At 42.2% G+C, this 21,118-nt stretch overlaps 1 protein-coding gene across 1 annotated transcript in view; it reads left to right on the forward strand.

Moving 5' to 3' along the window:
* ETV5 (ETS variant transcription factor 5) overlaps positions 1 to 21,118 on the forward strand; it is a 59,348-nt gene that overhangs the window by 26,845 nt on the left and 11,385 nt on the right. The window contains exons 6-9 of the mRNA XM_061413511.1: positions 1,597 to 1,726; positions 2,622 to 2,912; positions 13,825 to 14,084; positions 16,388 to 16,444. Of these exons, the coding sequence (XP_061269495.1) occupies positions 1,597 to 1,726; positions 2,622 to 2,912; positions 13,825 to 14,084; positions 16,388 to 16,444 (738 nt within the window). The remainder of the gene's footprint in view (positions 1 to 1,596; positions 1,727 to 2,621; positions 2,913 to 13,824; positions 14,085 to 16,387; positions 16,445 to 21,118) is intronic.

Raw genomic sequence — 21,118 nt, forward strand, 5'->3', positions numbered from 1 at the left:
AGTTGGCGTTTTGTAGGAAAGGAATTATGAAAACCTGCCCTTGCCAGTCAGTCACTGGCAGGACTTTGCTTTTATAAACTTGTCATCTGTGATCAAGTCTTCAGTCTCATTTGTTCACTTCTGAGTCCAGAATTCAGGGTTGGAGGAAGCACCTGAGAAACCAGTTGGCAGAAAGATTGTTCAGTCTTAGAAAAGAATTGTCATTTCACTAATTCTACCTAATATAAATCACTAAGAAAACTAAGCTTCTGGAAGATGGCTCAGGAGTAAACATTGAGTGCAACAGAAAAATTCGGTGGTCACCAGAGCACTAAGCACTGTTAGCCATTTAATGAGAACTGCAATCCAGTGGATAACAGCCGGTAGAGAAGCTTAACTCGTTCCTTTCCCTCTCCCTCCCATAGCCAGAAGACAATCCTTACAGTACAGCGTCTTCTAAGAGTTTGCCCTTCTACTTTGGGTAAAGCACCCTCTTTAAAATGAGTTAGCTCCTAGATACATTTGAAAAACTTAACTCCTCTGCTGTCTCAGCATCACATATGGAATGTTCGATCGACTTCCATACAAAGCAGCAGCTCTGTATACTATCAATTTAGGAAGAGTAATTGGCACCATCTGTGAAAGGATTGGTTATGAGCGCCTGCCCTTCCTGGTAGGGCACTGGAAAGGCATGAAGCAGACACAAGCATGGAGGTTTTCCAGGCCTCCCGTATGCAGCTAGCCTCTCCTCATTTGTGGTTTGGGGTCCATCGTTGTATTCCTTTGCTTTTGAAAATTTGAGATTGACGTGTACACACTGCTGTATTTTAAGTGGATAACCAATAAGGACCTACTGTGTAGCACAGGGAAGTCTGCTCAATGTTATGTGGCAGTCTGGATGGGAGGGAAGTTGGGGGAGAATGGATGCCTGTATATGTATGGCTGAGTCCCTTTGCTGTGCGCTTGAAATGATCACAATGTTGTGAATCTGCTGTACTCCAATATAAAATTTAAAAGTTTTTGAAGTGCCCCTAAAGATTGGGTATTTCTTACTCAGAGCTGATATTTACAGTTGCTTGAGGAAGGACTTTAAAATCATATTTTTTAAGTCATATTTCATTTGTATATACGCCTCTATTTTTTTTTTTTTTTTGCCATGGCAATTTGAAGCCTTAGATAAGCTAACGTGTAATGTCTACCAGTATATTTTTGGGTGTTTTGTCCTTTTCCGAAACAGAATTGTTCTTGTCTGCAATCCTTGGCATTCTTATCACACCTGTGTTTTTCTTGAAGCACCATCACCTACAGGATCTTTAAGGGCTTCAGAGCCTCCAGGCAGTGGACCCAACATAGAAAAAGTTTGCGGGGGTGGGGGTGGGGGTGGGGGTGGGGAACCTTGGCTAATTTAAAGTGTCAGATGATGATTTCTGACTTTAAAGAACTTTTCATTGGTTTTAGATGGAAGGCTCTGTGTTAAGTGTTTGGCTTCCTCTGGCGTGTGACTGGACATGAGTTCCAAGAACAATCAGCTAGTATAGGGTTTGCAGAAGGAAGCATTGTGCTCCCTGTTAATCACTGTCCTCTCTGTCCCTCCCCTCATCCCTCTTCTGATTTCAGTGGTGCTTCATGCCCCACCTCCAACCAAGATCAAACGGGAGCTGCACAGCCCCTCCTCTGAGCTGTCGTCCTGTAGCCACGAGCAGGCTCTCGGTGCTAATTATGGAGAAAAGTGCCTCTACAACTATTGGTAAGTGGAGCCAGAGAAAGGCTGGCCAGGAAGTGGCCGGCTCGTTGATTGTTTCCAGTATTATTCAGCAGACGCTCAGTGTAGCGCACCCGTCTCTGGTGGCAGTATAATGATCCTCTAGCTGTAGCCAGTCCAAATGGGCTTTGTGTGCATGTAACGTGCAGAACTGTTAAATCAGCCCTGCAGGGGACTGATTTCATGGGGCCCTGAGCCCTCCCAAGGGAAAGAACCCTGAATGCTGGGCTATTTGATCTGTGGCTTCAAGGGAGGGACTATATGCTCCTTCATGTCTATCATATGTTAATGTGAACTTTAAGCACCAAAGAAGTAATCTTCACATCAGAATATATGAAGAAAATCCCCATGCCAGTGCCCTTTACTTAAGAATATCCAAGCCCCAGGAATGAAGCTTTAATTTTAAATCATTCTTTGCTCTAGAAGATAAACATAGATCTGCCTGAAAAGGGGAGGAGAAGCTTTGTTAAGTGATGTTACAGCAGAAAATTCAAAGGTTCTTGTTCCTGGGAACCCTGGAATTCTTGGGAGAGGGGGCCAGAAAACTCCCCCAGGACCTAATTTCTCCCCTCATCCATCCACCCCTGCACGCGCATACATGGAGAATTCTTTTAGAAAAGGGGAAAAAGGAAACCGGAAGCTGAGGCTAAAATTATCTTTGAGAAGAATCACTAGAAGTGTTAAACAAGTCCCTGTGACGCAGTGTGCTTGTCACTTTTCAGAGGTACAAATATTCCCTCGGGGCTGCCAGCAATTTAACTATGTTAATGCTGTCATTTCCTGGCAACCGTGGGCTGCAACCTCGAGTTCTGCTGGACCTGGTGACCACGCTAATGGCTTCATTGCGGCTAAATGGTTCCTTCTCTTTTTCTGTTTACAGTGCCTATGATAGGAAGCCTCCCTCTGGGTTCAAGCCATTAACCCCTCCTACCACCCCGCTGTCTCCCACCCATCAGAATTCCCTATTTCCCCCACCTCAGGCAACTCTGCCCACCTCGGCGGCACATGCCCCTGCAGCTGGCCCAGTCCCAGGTGTGGGCCCCACCCCCACCCCTCATTCGCTTCCGGAACCTGGACCACAGCAGCAAACCTTTGCGGTCCCCCGGCCGCCACATCAGCCCTTGCAGATGCCAAAGATGATGCCTGAAAACCAGTATCCATCAGAACAGAGGTGGGTGCTGATCTGGGCTTCCTTTACCACCTCCTCCCACCCCTCTATCTCCCAGGGCGAGGGGAAGTAGTAGTCATTTGCCAGGTACCTATAAAGCTCTCATTTCACTGAGGCATGTTTTGAGGTAAGACTACTAATAATATGAATATGACCTGTTTATATTATCACTTTGGGGCTTCCCTGGTGGCTCAGTGGTAAAGAATCCCCCTGCAATGCAGGAGACTAGGTTCGATCCCTGGGTCAGAAAGATCCCCTGGAGGAGGGCATGGCAACTCACTCCAGTATTCTTGCCTGGAGAAGTCCATGGACAGAGGAGCCTGATGGGGTCACACAGAGTCAGACACGACTGAACGACTAAACAACGTATCACCCTGCTCCTAAGGTACTGCAGAGGGGATATAGGCCTTGCAACACCCTTATGAAGTAGGTAAGGGAGAGGTGGCTGGTACTCTTCCCCATTGTAGAAGCAGAGGAAGATGGACCTGCTCAGGATGTTGATCCTGTCTGTTGACCTTGGCTGAGGGCAGCTTCGCTGGCTCCTCATTGGATACCACCTGCTAGAATCATACCTTGATTTATGCTACCCATTAATACTTTATTACCTTTTTACTTACGTATTAGGGAAGATTGCTGAGTTATCGGAGGTGTTACTACTCATTTGATTTTAATACATTTTCACAGTAGGGGGATTACCTGAGGACTGTTTTTTTCTTTTTTTTTTTTTGGACTGTATTTTTAATTTTCTACTTTTGAGATAGAGATCTTGATTTCACTCCAGGTATTTCTGCATTCTTAATAAGGAAATAGAGGCATCAGAATAACTTGTCCAAAGTGATTCATTCTCAGAAAAACTAAGATGTAAAAGGAATCTACTCTGCAAGCACCAAACTTAACCTCTTAGGTCCCAGCCTTTGAAGTTCATTATCTGTGGTATTCTAGAACTTTGCGTGCTTGTGGCCTTCCCGTAATACAGGATATTCTGGGGGCCTTTTTTATTTCAGTCCCTCTGGAATGAAGTGATAAGGTATGCAGGTAGTTATCTGTGGTTACCAATGGCTACAAGGTGATGACTATTGTTTGTCCTTTCTTGCTCTGCTTGGGGGAGAGGAAGAATATATAAGTTATCTTCCTCTGGCCTGGTCCAACCCAGATGCCTGCTGGTATTTAATTGAAGGTCGCTATTTCTAGATGAAATGCAGAAAAAAGCAAGTACTCTTGTCTGGTTCCAGTTCCCTTCCCCCTTTGCGGTGAAAGTCACCATAAAGAACCACATAATTTGTCTGGTTAGTGTTTATCCCCCTGCTGATCCAGGGGCCGTGAACACCAATGGTATACAGGGCCTGAGGGGAGAGAGTGTTGACTGGCTGGCTGACCACTGGCTGGCTCAGTGGTGGGCCTCAGTTTCCACAGGAAGCCGCTTCATCTGAAGGAGGCAAGTACCTCAAAGTGTGTGTTAGTCACTAGCTTGTAATAACAGTTGTACTTCTTTAAGAGAATTTGGAAATTTGGAATTTTAGTGTAGAAATTCCAGGGGTTTTGTTTTTGTTTTTTAAAGCTGGCAACTAATTCAACTTTACTGCTGTAAAGTATTACAGCAGTAATACTTTGCAGACTAAACAAAATCTGTGGGCAGAATCACCCCTGAGGCCTGCCAGTTTGTGAACGCAGGCCTGGATACCATTTTTATTTCAATAATTTCGGTTTTGTGTTTTTAAACTGTCTTTTCTGATTGTATGCAGAGATTAGTAATTGAAGAGGCGGGTTGAGGTGGGGTATATATTTTGTATTTGAAATAATTAGCCAACTTTAATTTGTTATACCATATGTAAAGGGAAATCACTTTGTGTTAAATCTCTTATTCATATTTTCCCTTAATCCATTTCATGTGCAAAGAGCCTGTGTAAACAGGTTGTATCAATGGCTCACTGAACTGGGGGAGAATCTCCTATTACTAATTCTGCTGGTAGTTATTCATCTTCCTGCATCCCTGGAAGATAGGATGCCTTAGTCTCAGTGATAGAGTAGCTTTGTCTCCAGGCTACCCGGCCTCCTCCCGAAAGGAGGACATTTGATCCCTGCGATTTGAGTGTCTGTCCTCAGGTATCCAAAGGCAGGAGCCAGAAAGTAGATATTTCTTTTAGGGGGCAATTCCTCCCTGAAATCTGCCTTCCATCTTGCACTCACCTCCCCTTACCCCTCCGCCTTTAGGAGTGGTGGGTCTGAAATCAAGACCTCACCCACACACAGAGTGATACTGAGATCTTTAACAGAACTGAGGTGAAGGGCAGGTGCCTGCATAGATAAAACACAAACAAACATGGGCTCTTGGGCTTCTGTACCAGAGCACTGTATTATCAGATCTGAAGGTGTACTAGAGGAGTCCTCAGCGGGGGATTATTAGTAGTGTAGACTTCTTGCTCTACTCCAGAGATGGAGTTGTGGGTCTGGGGCAGGACCTGAAAATATTACTGTCGTACTTTGGGAAATCATGGTGTACCCCTGTCTTCTACCCCCACACCTAGACAACTTTTTTTTTTCCCTAAGAATCAAGTGCCCAGTACTCAATTTTGTTCTTATTGTGCTTGTCTATTATTGAGATAATGATATCTGTGTGATGCAAAATACACCAAAAACATGACAAGTGATTATGCTTGTAGATAGAGGATTGCACACAGAAAATGAGACAAACTAAGATCTGTAGTCCAATTCTGGCTCATACTGTAAAGAATCTGCCTGTGGTGTGGGAGACCCAGGTTCAATCCCTGGGTTGGGAAGACCCCCTGGAGGAGGGCATGGCTACCTACTCCAGTATTCTGGCCTAGGGAATTCCATGGACAGAGGAGCCTGGCAGTCTATAGTCCATAAGCTCACAAAGAGTCGGGCACAACTGAGCCACTAACAACACAATAGAAATTGCAGTCAGGTATGATAAACTCCAGTACTCTTGCCTGGAAAATCCCATGGATGGAGGAGCCTGGTAGGCTGCAGTCCATGGGGTTGCTAAGAGTCAGACACGACTGAGCGACTTCACTTTCACTTTCATGCATTGGAGAAGGGAATGGCAACCCACTCCAGTGTTCTTGCCTGGAGAATCCCAGGGACGGGGGAGCCTGGTGGGCTGCCGTCTATGGGGTCGCACAGAGTCGGACACGACTGAAGTGACTTAGCAGCAGCATGATAAGCTTAGTAACTACACATTTAATAACTTATGCCTGCTTGAAACTGGAGTAGATTAGTTAGTAACTGGAGTTTTTCTTGTGCTTTTAAGTTAGAGGGAATGTTACTTCAAAATTAGCCCCATAACAAAAATGTGGTATTTTGCAGGATAGAAGGAAATTAGTCTTATCTGAGATTTTCTAAATAGCTCTGTAACAAAGGCAAGATAAAAACAAACAAAATGTATCTTACAGATTAAAAAAAAAAAATTAGACCTCAGAGCATCTAAAGGACTTCCTAAAAGTCACATAGCCAAATACCAGGTCCTACCTTTAGAAACCAAAAACATAAGTACCCCACTTTGGTTATGCTTACAGGAGAGGGGTTGCTGACAATGTACTAAAAGCTAAGTAAGGGACCTTGAAAAATCATTTCAACCTTGAATTTTATCCATCTGTTTCTTTAAACTAGCAGGACTTTCTCTTAAAACTACAAAATCCCACTTAATTCCTACATCATTTATCTAAACCCATGTTGTCACACCTTTATTTTTTGTTTTGCTGAGTGCCTTGTTCCTTCAATTGAGTAGAACAAGTTCTTTTGAGGTTTAAAAACCATGATGTATACCCCTTTCTTTAGACCATATTTCGCTCAATATCTTGTCTTCAATGTGTTTATTGACAGTGATTGTTTGCTAAGACTATATAATCTAGTCAGTTATATTCTTAATGTTTTATATAATCAGTATATAATTCTTTACAACTCAAAATTTGCTTTAGGAGATAAATACTGTATTTGAAAGCCATGATTTATATTCGTGATTTCCTCCCCCCAAAGAGGAAAAAAATGCCATGTAATTTGGCATGTTCAGACATGTTTCATTTACCCTTAAAGACCAGCTGCTCCTTGAAAAGGAGGACTGCTTCTCATTCAACCTTCCCACTCTCATAGGAGTTTATTGTGCTGTTTACAATGTGCGCAAAAATCTTCCTATGTTATGCCCATAGTACTAGCCAGATATGGTATAAAGAAAAACTGTCATTCCATCTCAAGTTGAGTCCCCGCAGTTCAACTGAAGAGATTCCTCTAAGAAATGCAGCATCTAGAAATTTGGGGAATTGAAGGCAGGAGGAGAAGGGGGAAACAGAGGATGAGATGGGTGGATAGCATCACCAACTCAATGGACATGGGTTTGAGCAAACTTCGGGAGATAGTGAAGAACAGGGAAGCCTGGTGTACTGTAGTCCATGGGATCGCAAAAAGTTAGACACGACTTAGCGATTCAATAGGAATTTTGAAATCCACTGCACACTCACGTGACAGCAAGAAGCAAAAAATCAAAAAGCAAAATTTAAGAAGATAACCCTGATGGGGAAATCGTCTGCTTCGGGCTTCCATGGTGGCTCAATGGTAAAGAATTCACCTGCCAGTGCAGGGACATGGATTCGATCCCTGGTCCTGGGGAGGTCCCACATGCCTTGGAGCAGCTCAGCCCCATGCACCACAACTACCGAAGCCCACGTGCCTAGAAGGCTGTGCTCTGCAATGAGAAAAACCCCTGAAATGAGAAGCCCACGCACTGCAAGAGAGTAGCCCCTGCTCACTTACAACTGGAGAAGGTTCTCGCACAACAATTTTTTAAAAAATTCCCTTTTTAAAAATCCTCTACTTCTTGATGCTCCCTACGGGCATTAGTATTGCAATAGGCTATCACGCTGAAATTGATAGTCAGAACCCAGTCCCCAGAGTCATCAAGAAAGGGTCTGTTGTCTGAATGGCCTGTTGAGAAGGTTCTCTCTGTGGTTGTGATCAAAACTTTAGAGCTTAGAGGATGAGCTTACATTTTCTATAATTGTGATTTAGTAGAAAACTACTTATTCCCTGAAGATGCTAAAGAGACATAATATATGCAGGTTTTTCTCTTCTCCTTTCTCTCAGGTCTACCCTAATTGTTCATTTTTGTCCTTCACATTTTCTAGTTTTTAGACAGGGAAGAACCTGACAGTGAGTCACACTTGTAGCCTGTCAGACACATCCCTTTCATGCACTCCTGTTAACAGTGTGTTATGTGTGACAGCACAAATTCACTTTAGTGTCCGAAACTGAGTTTCATAGATGCTTAATGGAATCTTCAGCAGACTGAGTTGTGTACTTCTAGTCAGACATGACTTAGCAACTAAAAACAACAACAGTTCCAGTATGGGAAGTTTTTAGGGTTCTGCATCTTAAGAGGGCTCATTTTCTGCATTTCCTTATGTTTAAAATAGGGTTGTTTTTGTTATACCTTTTATTAAGCTGAAGAAAATTTCCTTCTATCCCTAGAATGCTGGGTTTTGTTGGTTTTCTTTTTTAATATGAATACATGTTGAATCTTATCAAATGCTTCTTCTGCCTCTATTGAGATCAAATGAATAGCTCTCCTTTAATTTTTCTATGTGGTGAATTACACTGATTTTATATGAAACCAATCTTGTATTCTTGTGATAAACTAAACTTTGTTATATATAATCATATATACATTGCTGGACTAGGTTTTCCAACATGTATTTAGGACTCCTGCATCTGTATTTATGATTGAGAATGATATATAATTTCCCTTTCTTATATTATCCCTGTTGGGTTTTAGCATTGAGGTTATTCTCACCAGATGAGTAATGATATTTTCCTTTCTATATATTCCAAAATAGCTTGTGTGAAATTGGGGTTTTTTATTCTTTGAAATTTTGGAAGAATTTACCAGTACAGCCATTGGGGCCTGATATTTTCTTTGTGGGAAGATTTTTAATTACTGGTTCAGTATCCTCACCTTTTATGGTCTTGGTCTGGATTTCTGTTTAGTTGAGTGAATTTAACAAATTTTTCTAGGAATTTGTTTCACAAGTTTTAGAAATTGGCACATGGTGTTCCCTGGTGGCTCAGTGGTAAAGAATCCGCCTGCCAATGCAAGAGACGTGGGTTCGATCCCTGATCTGGGAAGATCCCACATGCCACAGAACAACTAAGCCCATGTGCATTAAAAATGAAGAAAAAAAAATTGGCGTAAAGCTGTTCCTAATGTCAGCATGCTGCAGTCCATGGGGTCACAAAGAATCAGACGTGACTGAGCAACTGAACAAAAGTGCCCTTTTAACAACCTCTATAGCATCATCTGTTTATCCATTTTTCATTTTTTATTCTATTTATCTAGACTGTGTTAGTCTTAGCAGGTTATATCACTTGTCTTTTCAGTAAATCAACTCTAGATTTGCTTGTTCTATTGGATACTTTCTATTTCATTGGTTTCTGCTCCTACTGAAATTTTCTATATTTTTTGTTTATTCTGTTTTAGCTTCTTTGGTTGGCTAACTTGTAGCTTCTTTATACTCTAAATACATGACCAAATAAGATTTCTCCTAAGGCTGGGGTGACCATACCTTCAGTTTTTCCTGGGTCACATAGCTTGTGAAAGTAATTCCTGATAGCTTTTCTTTTTACTCCCCAAAATACCCTGGTTACAAGTAATCGATTATTTGATCTCCCTACCAAGTCCTGCTTTAGCTATACCCCACAAGTTCTGACCTGTGGTATTTTAAAAATTCAGTTTCAAGTATTTATTATTTCTTCAATCCTAGAGTTCTTCAAGTGTATATTTCTGAATTTCCAAACTTAAGTTTTCTAGCTGCCTGGACTGTATGATATTTAAATGTCATCAAGAAGGTATTTAAAAGCAATTATTGAAACAATTGTATGAATAATATAGGCTCTGGAGTTGAACTGATTAACAGATCTGAAATTGAGTCCCAACTCTGCTACTTCCTATCTGTATGACCTCAGGGAGGCATTTAACTTTCCCAAGCTTTGGTTTCTTTATCTGAAAATGGGAGACTACTAGATACTTACCACATAGAATCATTGGGTGACTTAATCACATTGGCATAGGGAAAGTACTCAAATGTTAGCTTCCATGACAATCTTGTTTTAAAAATCACTTTTATGTTCCATAAAGAAAACTACTAAAGGAATCTTCCTAAAATGATATAGATACTATTACCTATACACTTTTAGCTCTTTGTTTAAAGTGTTAAAAATGTAAAGTTCTCTACCCCTAATCTTTTCATCTTTAGACTCATTAATGTTGTATACATAAAAAACTAATACTTTTACCGTCTAATCTCCTGGGAAGATCTTGTGTTTATATCACCTTCCATATTTGATCTTGAAAAATCAAATATCTAGGCCTTTAAAAGGCATACTTGGTTTCTCATCTCTGTGTTCTATCACAGTTTGGATGGGCCAATTTGAGTTTAATTGCTGACAGGCCTCACACAAAGTTCTGAGAGCTGTTTCAGAGCTCTCTGGTGGGCTTTTAGGGACAGTGTTTGGGTTTTCTTTTGCAACAGTGCCTGGCTCTTGGTATATGGCAGGAAAATAAATATTAATTGAAATTGGGTGGCATGGTACCACCTGGAATAAAAATCAGCATTCTCTTTTTGAGAAAGGAGACTAGAGGCTGTCTAGATAGCAAGGGAACTCGTGTGCGTGAACGTCTCCCAGTTCCTTAAGATCTTCCCTACCATTTTGCATAATTTCTGAATTTAGCTTATGGCAGGCTGTGGGGAGGAGGTTGGATAGTTGATGTTTGAGAGTAATGGTATCTAAGAACCTAGCAGTGTGCTGGGACCTTTTACATGGGTTGTTTTAGGTAACCTTTACAACAGATCTATGGGACAAGTAACCTGATTGTTCTTACTTTCCTGATGAGGAAACTGAGGTTCAGAGCAGTTATGTAACTAGCTCTGTGACCTTGGGTCAGTAAGTGATAAAGATTGGATTTCAGCCCAGGATGTGCCAACTTCGCAGCCAGAGCCTCTTTTACTGAGCTGTGCTGCTTCGCTGTCAATTTTTTCTTTGCTCTAACGGGAATATTAAGTACGTGGTGGTGGTTTCTTGGCCAGTTTTCCATATCATTTCAGCTGGCCTCTGAACTGCTCACTCCTTCACTGGGCACCCAAAGCCACTGTGTAGCCTTCTTTGAATCCACACTTTTCTCCTTTTTTTCTCTAAGTATTGTGTTTACTCTGTGTTGGCAGCAGAAACCAAAAAGGAAATGCAGAAAAAGCATCTAACGGTTTTCATAATGTAAACCAAATGTTGGTAGCGTGGGTGAGCTCTTGGGAGGAAAGGCGCTATATAAATCTGACAAATAAATAAATAACTGGTTCTTTAAATAAACTGGCACTGAGAAAGCCTTAATCTGTAACCTATTGAATATAGGCTTGCTCAGTAGTCAGAAGTGTCCTTTTGCTCACCAACTGTGAGCTCATGATGGCCTGAGCTCTGTTGGGATAACGGGTGGGGGTGGAGGGCAGGGTGGCTAGTGGGGGTAGGAAGAGGTCTGTTAGGAACCAAGCCTTCCCTCCTTGGAAAATGATTGCCTGCCTCAGTAAACAACAGGCATCTCTGTCGTAGCTGTACTATGTATACAACACATTCTAAGCTACTTCAAAAGGATTGTGGGAAGGGGGTTCAAATGAAGGACAGTGGTTGAAGTGCAGAGTGTATTTTGAGGACAAAAACTGAGTTACTTTACTAATCTCTGCAAATAAAAGCTGTTATCGGCAGCAAGCTCGGAGAGAAATCTTTCTTCCAAATATGCTGGTTTTATGACCTACCCTTAAGCTGCCCTTTGCAACAAACCAGGACAAGCCAATCCCAGTTGTAGAATGTGTTCCACAGATGCCAGGCCTGTAAGCTTCATACATCCTTAAAGTTATGCTGCAGGGAGGGGATGAAGGTTGCTGGCTGGTACCCACATGGAAGCACCTTTTCCTGAGGGCATCGGACTAGGCCAACTCTAGAGTTTCATTCTGGAAAGTGAGAAGATGAGCTCTGAGCGGAAGTGAAGTGATGGGCCTGCCAGCTGCACTGGCTCTGGTTACAGAGCAGAGTTGGTTCTGTGCCATCTCAGAGCCATCAAGGAAGCGATTTGGGGAGGTCACCTTGGAAGGTACTAGGAAGGTTGCAGAGGCAGGAGGGGAGAAAACATGGACAGTGGGTGCCCTTGTTACTGTTCTTGCTGGCATAAGCTCTGGGTACTTTAATGAAAATAAGCCTAAAGAATATCTTTACTTTCCTGCCCACTTCAGAATTTTCTTTACAAAATCAGGTTTGCAGCCTGTTGCTGGTGCCTGTATTCTAAATGTCAAGCCTAAACACAAGTTTCAGATTTATACTTCGAAGACCATGTGCAAGGCTTTCCTGAAATAGCAGTAACCTTGAAAATCAGCTTTCCTGATTGCCAGTCCACTGTCACAGTGTTCAGTACCCCCTGATCCTTAGAGTTCATAAAACTTGTTTCAGTAATTTCATCAGGCAGATCCTGAGCTTTTGGTATAAAAGGATAAATGTATGTAAAATAGTTTGGGGATCTTCCGGTTATAAAGGATCTTGTGGTACTGCTGCTGGTAAGACAGTAAAGACTCAGAGAGCGAGCCCTGATTTAAAACGTTTTATTCTGCACACGAATCTCTTCACTAAAATTTTAAATCTTGATATTTTAGAAATCTGTTGGCCCTTAGATGTCACAAATTGATTCAGATCAAGTTATTTGCTTCAAGCTATTGATAGGATTCAAACTAAAAGTAGAGAGTAAGACCTTATAGGCTTACATTGTTGATTTTTAGACTTATTTTTATTACTGATGAAGTTGAACTTTGTTTATGACTGTTTGCATTTCTTTAGTGATTTTCCTATTTGTGTTCTTTACCCATTTTTTTCTGTTGGCATGTCCATCTTTTATTAATTTCCCCCACCGCAGTCTGTATTCTTTTATTCTTTTGCTTTGCAGCAAAAGAATTTCTTTCTATAGGCTACTAAGAATACAAAGCATGGCCCTTATATCAAACCGTATGAACATTGCTATAGCTGCTAGAGATTTTCAGTTTAATTTGGGTCTTATTTCTCGTATTTCCTAACTATTACAGAATTACTCCCGCAGTTTGTTTTTCCTTAGGTTTTGTTTCTGTTGTTTGACTTATAGAAATTTATGCAAGGATACATACCCATGTTTATCTTGATTTCTGCTATTGGTATGATATATAGAAAGGTTTTTCCTCCACCCCCCCAAGATTATTTTTTCTTCCTATATGTTTACTATCATGGTTTCACATTGAAATCTTTATATAAAATTTATTTTGGCATATGGTATAAAACAGGACTTTCCAAGTCCTAAACATTTTATCTTTAATTAGATCTGTTGCTCAGAAAAGTTTTAAGTTTTGTTGTATAGCCTACACATTTTGTGATTTTTCTTAGGGATTTTGTTTTTGATTGCTGTTACATATGGCTTTTTTTTTTTTTTTTTAGAACTATGTTTTCTAACTGGTTAATTTCTGGTTAAATGCTCTTTGGTCTTTAAAAATTAATTCTGTCTACAGATGAGCAAATGAATCAATGAACAAACATAATCTAATGTTAGTGATATTTGCAAATAGTTGGTTTTATATATTCAGATACATAATCTGGCTCAACTCTACACATAGACTGTGCATGAAGTAAACATGCACAGAAAATAAACTATGATGTAGTATTTTTTTGGGGGGGGGGCCAGTCCCTGACTCATGAGGTTTAAAATGTGTGATATAATTTTGGAGAAAAGGATGAAATATCCAGAAGCAAGCATTAATGAGTACTTTGAATTTGTAATCCTCAATGCTAAAATCATAGTAGATACTCATCCTATATTTACTTAAACAGTGTAACTACTTTCTTCTTGCAGATTTCAGAGACAGCTGTCTGAACCCTGCCACCCCTTCCCTCCTCAGTCAGGAGTTCCTGGAGATAATCGCCCTAATTACCACCGGCAAATGTCAGAACCTATTGTTCCTGCAGCTCCCCCACCCCCTCAGGGATTCAAACAAGAATACCATGACCCACTCTATGAACATGGGGTCCCAGGCATGCCTGGTGCCCCAGCACATGGGTTCCAGTCACCAATGGGAATCAAGCAGGAGCCCCGGGATTACTGCGTTGATTCAGGTGAGCATAACATCATATGATTCTTTTCTTCATCATCTCATTCATTTGTCTGGTTGTTACTGAGTGCCTTCTGTATGCAGGGCTTTGGGGACTAGTTTTCTAAAGTTTGCCTTCAAAGAAGTTAGGAGCTACTAAAGCAAACATGTTTATGCATAACTTAATACAAAACAGAAAAGTCATGCAAATGGTAGGAAGCACAATAGACATTCAGATGTCACGCCGAGTATACCGGAGTCCATACCTGAAGATTGCTGGCACCCAGCCTTCAGTTCAGTCGCTCAGTCGTGTCCGACTCTTTGCAACCCCATGAACCGCAGCACGCCAGGCCTCCCTGTCCATCACCAACTCCCGGAGTCCACCCAAACCCGTGTCCATTGAGTCGGTGATGCATCCAACCATCTCATCCTCTGTCATCCCCTTCTCCTCCTGCCCTCAATCTTTCCCAGCATCAGAGTCTTTTCAAATGAGTCAGCTCTTCGCATCAGGTGGCCAAAGTATTGGAGCTTCAGCTTCAACATCAGTCCTTCCAATGAACACCCAGGACTGATCTCCTTTAGGATGGACTGGTTGGATCTCTTTGCAGTCCAAGGGACTCTCAAGAGTCTTCTCCAACACCACAGTTCAAAAGCATCAATTCTTCTGTGCTCAGCTTTCTTTATAGTCCAACTCTCTCATCCATACATGACTACTGGAAAAACCATAGCCTTAACTAGACGGACATTTGTTGGCAAAGTAATGTCTCTGCTTTTTAATATACTGTCTATGTTGGTTATAACTTTCCTCCCAAGGAGTAAGCATCTTTTAATTTCATGGCTGCAATGACCATCTGCAGTGATTTTGGAACCCAGAAAAATAAAGTCAGCCACTGTTTCCCCATCTATTTGCTATCAAGTGATGGTACCGGATGCCATGATCTTTGTTTTCTGAATGTTGAGCTTTAAGCCAACTTTTTCACTATCCTCTTTCACTTTCATCAAGAGGCTCTTTAGTTCTTCACTTTCTGCCATAAGGGTGGTGTCATCTGCATATCTGAGGCTATTGAAATTTCTCCCAGCAATCTTGATTCCAGCTTGTGCTTCCTCCAGCCCAGCGTTTCTCATAATGCCCTTTAAGGCCTGTTATCTTAAAGTCACTGGACAAAGGATATTTCTGCATGTTAGTCCTGCCTCTAGTTTTGTGACCTTTTTTGAATACAATGACCCATTGAACTCCCAATGTAAGTATAGGAGAGTCCACACGTAGGACGGGACTCTATTGTTGAATAGTGTTCTGAGAAAGTATCTGGTTTGTCATGGCTGTATGGGATCTGGGTATGCCATGGAAAAGTTTGTCCTGTTGGTTGCTTCATAGGAGTCACTACTCTGTTGCAATACTTTCATCTGGGAAAATTCCTGTGTCCTTCAGCTGCCAGTGTACACAGGGAGAGGTATAACATCTTGAAACACCTATTGTTTGCTTTTGGGCTTCTTGTCTAGAAAGTTAAACACAAAGTTCCAGCTGTCTTTGGGGGTCCTCTTTACCCCCACCCACACATTCACTGATTACCCATCTTGTAGGCCAAGCTTATCAAATGAGATCATTAATGGAAAGAGTGGGAATTTTGCAGCTTGCACGTTTAGAAACTCTTTCCTCTTTCAGTTCAGTTCAGTTGCTCAGTTGTGTCCGATTCTTTGTAACCCCATGAATCGCAGCATGCCAGGCCTCCCTGTCCATCACCAACTCCTGGAGTTCACTCAAACTCACATCCATCGAGTCAGTGATGCCATCCAGCTGTCTCATCCTCTGTCGTCCCCTTCTCTTCCTGCCCCCAATCCCTCCCAGCATCAGAGTCTTTTCCAATGAGTCAACTCTTCACATGAGGTGGCCAAAGTATTGTAGTTTCAGCTTTAGCATTAGTCCTTCCAAAGAACACCCAGGACTGATCTCCTTTAGGATGGACTGGTTGGATCTCCTTGCAGTCCAAGGGACTCTGAAGAGTCTTCTCCAACACCACATTTCAAAAGCATCAATTCTTCGGTGCTCAGCTTTCTTCATAGTCCAACTTTCACATCCATACATGACCACAGGGAAAAACGATATCCTTGACTAGTGGACCTTTGTTGGCAAAGTAATGTCTCTGCTTCCTCTTCTTTATTTCCCCTTATTTTAGATTTTTTTTTAGTGTGGGGGGTGCAAAAAATGGGTGGTACCCCTTTCCCAAGACAAGGCCAGAAAGACATGACCTCAGGGCTGGAGGTTTAAGGGCTTTCCCTCTGCCAGTTTCAGCTGCAGAGACCATTGACAGGAGTGTGTTTCTCTTTCAGAAGTGCCTAACTGCCAGTCCTACATGAGAGGGGGCTACTTCTCCGGTAGCCATGAAGGTAAGTAGCTCTTTAAGAAATTATAATATTCAAGGAAGCCCAAAGTGGCTCAGTTTCCAAGCTAAGATTTGAGATCATAGTTCAAACCTTCCTTAGCTTGTGAACACAAGCACTCACTGATTGTGATCCCCAGTCATCTTGGACACAGAGTTGAGGCACGCCCCTGACCTATGAGGGCTGCCATCCTTTTCAGTAGTAATGACCCTAACTTTTAAGAAAGAAAGTGAACTGCCTGGTTTCTACTTTTCCATGCAAGGCGGCCATACAGCTGTAGATAACACTATCTGAAATGGAACTTAGGAACCACGTCATGACCTTCAGGGCTTCTTTTAAACATTGAAACAGGGAAGGCTTGCTTTCTTAGAACGGTTCCTCAGAAGTATGTCTTATTTCCTATCATGCACATCTCTGTAAGTGTCTAGAGCAGTGTGATTCTCCAAACCTGCAGCATCAGCTTCACCTGGGACTTGCTAGACATACAGATTTTCAGGCCCCACTCCAGACCTACTGAATCAGTCTCCAGGGTTAGGGCCCAGCTCTGTATTCCAACAGGCCCTCCAGGCAACCATGATGCACCCTCACATTCAGTTCAGTTCAGTTCAGTCGCTCAGTCATGTCCGACTCTTCACAACCCCATGAATCGCAGCATGCCAGGCCTCCCTGTCCATCACCAACTCCTGGAGTTCACTCAAACTCATGTCCATCGAGTCAGTGATGCCATCCAGCCATCTAATCTTCTGTCGTCCCCTTCTCCTCCTGCCCCCAATCCCTCCCAGCATCAGAGTCTTTTCCAATGAGTCAACTCTTCACATGAGGTGGCCAAAGTATTGGCGTTTCAGCTTTAGCATCAGTCCTTCCAATGAACACCCAGGACTGATCTCCTTTAGAACGGACTGGTTGGATCTCCTTGCAGTCCAAGGGACTCTCAAGAGTCTTCTCCAACACCACAGTTCAAAAGCATCAATTCTTCGGCGCTCAGCCTTCTTCAACAGTCCAACTCTCACATCCATACATGACCACTGGAAAAACCATAGCCTTGACTAGACAGACATTTGTTGGCAAAGTAATGTCTCTGCTTTTGAATATGCTATCTAGGTTGGTCATAACTTTCCTTCCAAGGAGTAAGCGTCTTTTAATTTCATGAGAGAACTACTAGAGTTGTAAGGCTTAGGTTTGGCTACACGTTAGAATCACCTGTGTGCAAATTGCTCAGTCCCTAAGTTATGTCCGATTCTGCAACCCCACCGGACTCCTCTGTCCAAGGAATTCTCCAGGCAAGAATACTGGAGTGGGTTGCTATTTCCTCCTTTAGGGGATCTTCCCGAGCCAGGGATCAAACCCATATCTCTTGCATCTTCTGCTTTGATAGGCAGGTTCTTTACTGCTGCGCTACCTGGGAATCCCTAGAATCACCTGGGGAGCTGTTAAAACTTCTGGTGTCCAGGCTTCACCCAGAGCAACTAAATCAGAAATTCTAGGATGGGGCTCGGGCATTAGTAGTTTGTGAATCTCCCTGGGTGATTCTGTTGTGTCCAAGGATGACAACCACTGTTCTAGAGTTTTAGAGCTAGTTTGAAAGAGCTGGTAAATCAGCACTAGCTGGTTATTATGAGTGATTTGGTTCACAAGAGTGATTTCTATGGGTGGCTGTCTCCCAATGACTTGGTTGGAAGGGAGACCAAGTGTGGCTGCCACGGGCACCCAGGGATATTCTGAGTGAGTGTCCAGCCCTGGGAAGGAAGGGCTGTCTACTGGACCTCTGTGATGGGCACACATGTGTAGTAGGGCTCTCTTCCAGGTTCCCAAATGTTTCTGCAGCAGTTGATGTCTGTAGCAGGTGAACTAGGAAAGAGGAAAACACTTTGCATAACTACAACATTTAAAGAGGTGCATGCTCTTAAAGGAAATACTTTTAGTAAGGCACTGGGGCTGCTTACTACACACAGAATATCTGGCAAGCTTGTGTTTTTCCCCCACTTCTTCCCTGAATCAAAGAAGTTAGTTTCAAAGATATCTGCATTCTTAATTGCTCTAAATTACTCTGACACAGTTTTTCTCTCCTTATACAGGCTTGACCACAGATGCCCGTGAAAGTTAGTGAGACAAGTGTCTCTGATTGGCATCTGTGATTACTAAGATAGCCATCCTGCCTTAGCATTCACCTGGAATCTTTACATACTATTTTGAATCTTTCATTTCCACTTTGCCCCTCAAACAGGTTCTTCCTTCCTGCCACCTTTGAGTGACTAGATGGTTGTGACCACAACTGATGGCAACTGCTGTGCAAATTCAACTGACAAATTCACTTAAACCAACAGCATCTTCCAGATGTTTTAGAGAACCACATGTGGCAATGACTAGAAACCACAAAATATACCAGAACGATACTCATGGGCAGGGCTTCATCTGATTAGTTTGAAAACCAAACCTAGAATTTAATCTAGGTTTACATTTTTTCCCCTATATACTGTGAGTGTATTATGCTCAAAGAAAAGCTCTAAATATAACATAGAAATTTTGGCAGGTGTGTAAACTTTGTAGTTTACTTTTGACTTTATATTAAGGCTGTTAAAACATCAGAGTAGCAAAATTCATGTAGAAAGTCAGGAAATACATAGCTTCCCAACAGCCAAGGCAGAAAATACAAAGCCTGATGGATTATGCAATTCTTAATATACATTGTGACAGTTTGTTGTAAGTCAGTTTCCTAGTACCAAACTGGAAAATTATAGGAGTCCCTGAGAAGTTAGCATTGCATTCTTAAATCTTTTAATGGAAAACTGTAGATTCCTTCATATTTATTCCAATAGTTATAGAGCACTTACATACTAGGTGCAATAAGGATGCTAAGATATTCAGAATATGGTCCTTACCCTCTAGAAACTTAGAATTCCATGACAGAATAAGGTAAGTGCTATTAAGAGATTAACTGTAGAGATTTATCATAATGTGCAAGTCCTTACTGTCTTGATTTCTTTTAACTATCCTGCATTGCACATCTATGTACTGGGAGCTATTCTTAAGCTCTCTGTTGTAAGGATAAATCAGTAAATGAACAGAATATATATCAACTCATTAAATTCTCACTAACAAGCCTGTGAGGTAAGAATTATCTTCCAAATCCTTAGATGAGAAAAATGGAGCACTGAGAGACTAATTTGTTCTAGGCCACACAGTTAACCTAGATCCAGTCAGTCTGGCTTCAGGGCCCATGCTCTTCACATTACACCATGTTTTTTGTTGTTTTTTTTTTTTGCCTACTTTGTCATCTGTCTCCACCAGTTGGGATGCGAGCTCCATTAGAGCAAGCGCCGAGTCTACCCTCTTCTCTAGCACAAACATGTGCCCAGCATAAATATCTATTGGATTACATAAAAATATACTTCTTTGTAGTTAAGCAGAGAAAAAAATGCTTGGGGCTGAGGAAACAAAATGAATAATACGAAACCTGAAAACAATCTGTTTCCAAGTTGGGCAGTGTTTTCCCAACCCCAGGCCTCTTTAAAATTGTGCTGATCCTGCCAAGAAGAACTTGATCCAAGCTGATTGTAATGAACAGATTATTTCTTGGAGCCTTTACCAGGGAGTTTAAGTCATAGAAAATCCCTCTCAAAAATCTAGTGCTCATTCTTCACTGCAAATGGCCTCCCCTGCCTGCCGGGACCACATACTTGACACTCATAAGCCTGGTCCACATGCCAGACGAGTTGACTGGAGAACTGAGTGTGGGGAGTACCGCCATGCAAACAGGAGCTCCTGGTGTTTCCTCTTGAGAAGCATGTGGTTAGCAGGGAGTACACAGGGATGCTCACCCCTGAAATAGGCTGGACCCCAAGCAAGGGTGTGGTCCCACCATGCTTGTCTATTAACTGGCTTTGCTCTGAGCTGCTGGCCTCGTCAGGGTGCCTGCTGACCTGGTGGTCAGCACTGAACCCGTATTAGGGGTTAGTGGGTTTACTTTTTTGGCACTATCATGTGGCATAGTTCCCCAATGAGACTGAACCGGTGCCCCCTGCATTGGGACCCTGGAGTCCTAACCACAGGGCTACCAGGAAAGTCCCAGATTAGTGGGTTTAGAATGCTAAGCCATCATCCTTCCTTCTCCTGGACACCTTCCACTTTTTGCCCTGCCTTCCTTTCATTTCCACTTACATATGTTGTTGGCCCAGTCAGTTCCCCTCTTTTCTTAGCAATGCAATAAGTGTTACTGCTGGAATATCTCTTCATATTCCTTTCACAGTGTCTGGAGGTGATGATACCTCCAGCTTACCTTTCAAATTATTGTTTGTCACAGTCTTTACTCATTTGGCATCATTTTCTACCTTCCAAGCTCTTTCATAATTGAATGAAGTGTGTGGGCAGCATGGACAAGCTGTACGAAAGATTGAAATTAATATTTGCTAAAAGGGAAACGGCAAGACCACATATAGGTCAATTAGATCCCCCCCAGTGAGGCCAGCTGAAATAGATGAGATATCATTTCAGATATAAAGGCTTAGTCACTGATCCATGCAGACCTCAGGAGTAAGATGTGCAGGAACGTTCTGGTGATTCAGTGCCTCCCTGCAGTCTCGGCTCTAATAGCAGGAATCGATGCCGTTCTGACTGCAGAACGCGCAGTTGCATCAGAACACAAACACCTAGGTTCTTGTGAAGTTCTCTCGCAAATTCAGT

The sequence above is a fragment of the Bos javanicus genome, chromosome 1 (assembly GCF_032452875.1).
Source record: "Bos javanicus breed banteng chromosome 1, ARS-OSU_banteng_1.0, whole genome shotgun sequence".
Classification (NCBI taxonomy): Eukaryota; Metazoa; Chordata; class Mammalia; order Artiodactyla; family Bovidae; genus Bos; species Bos javanicus.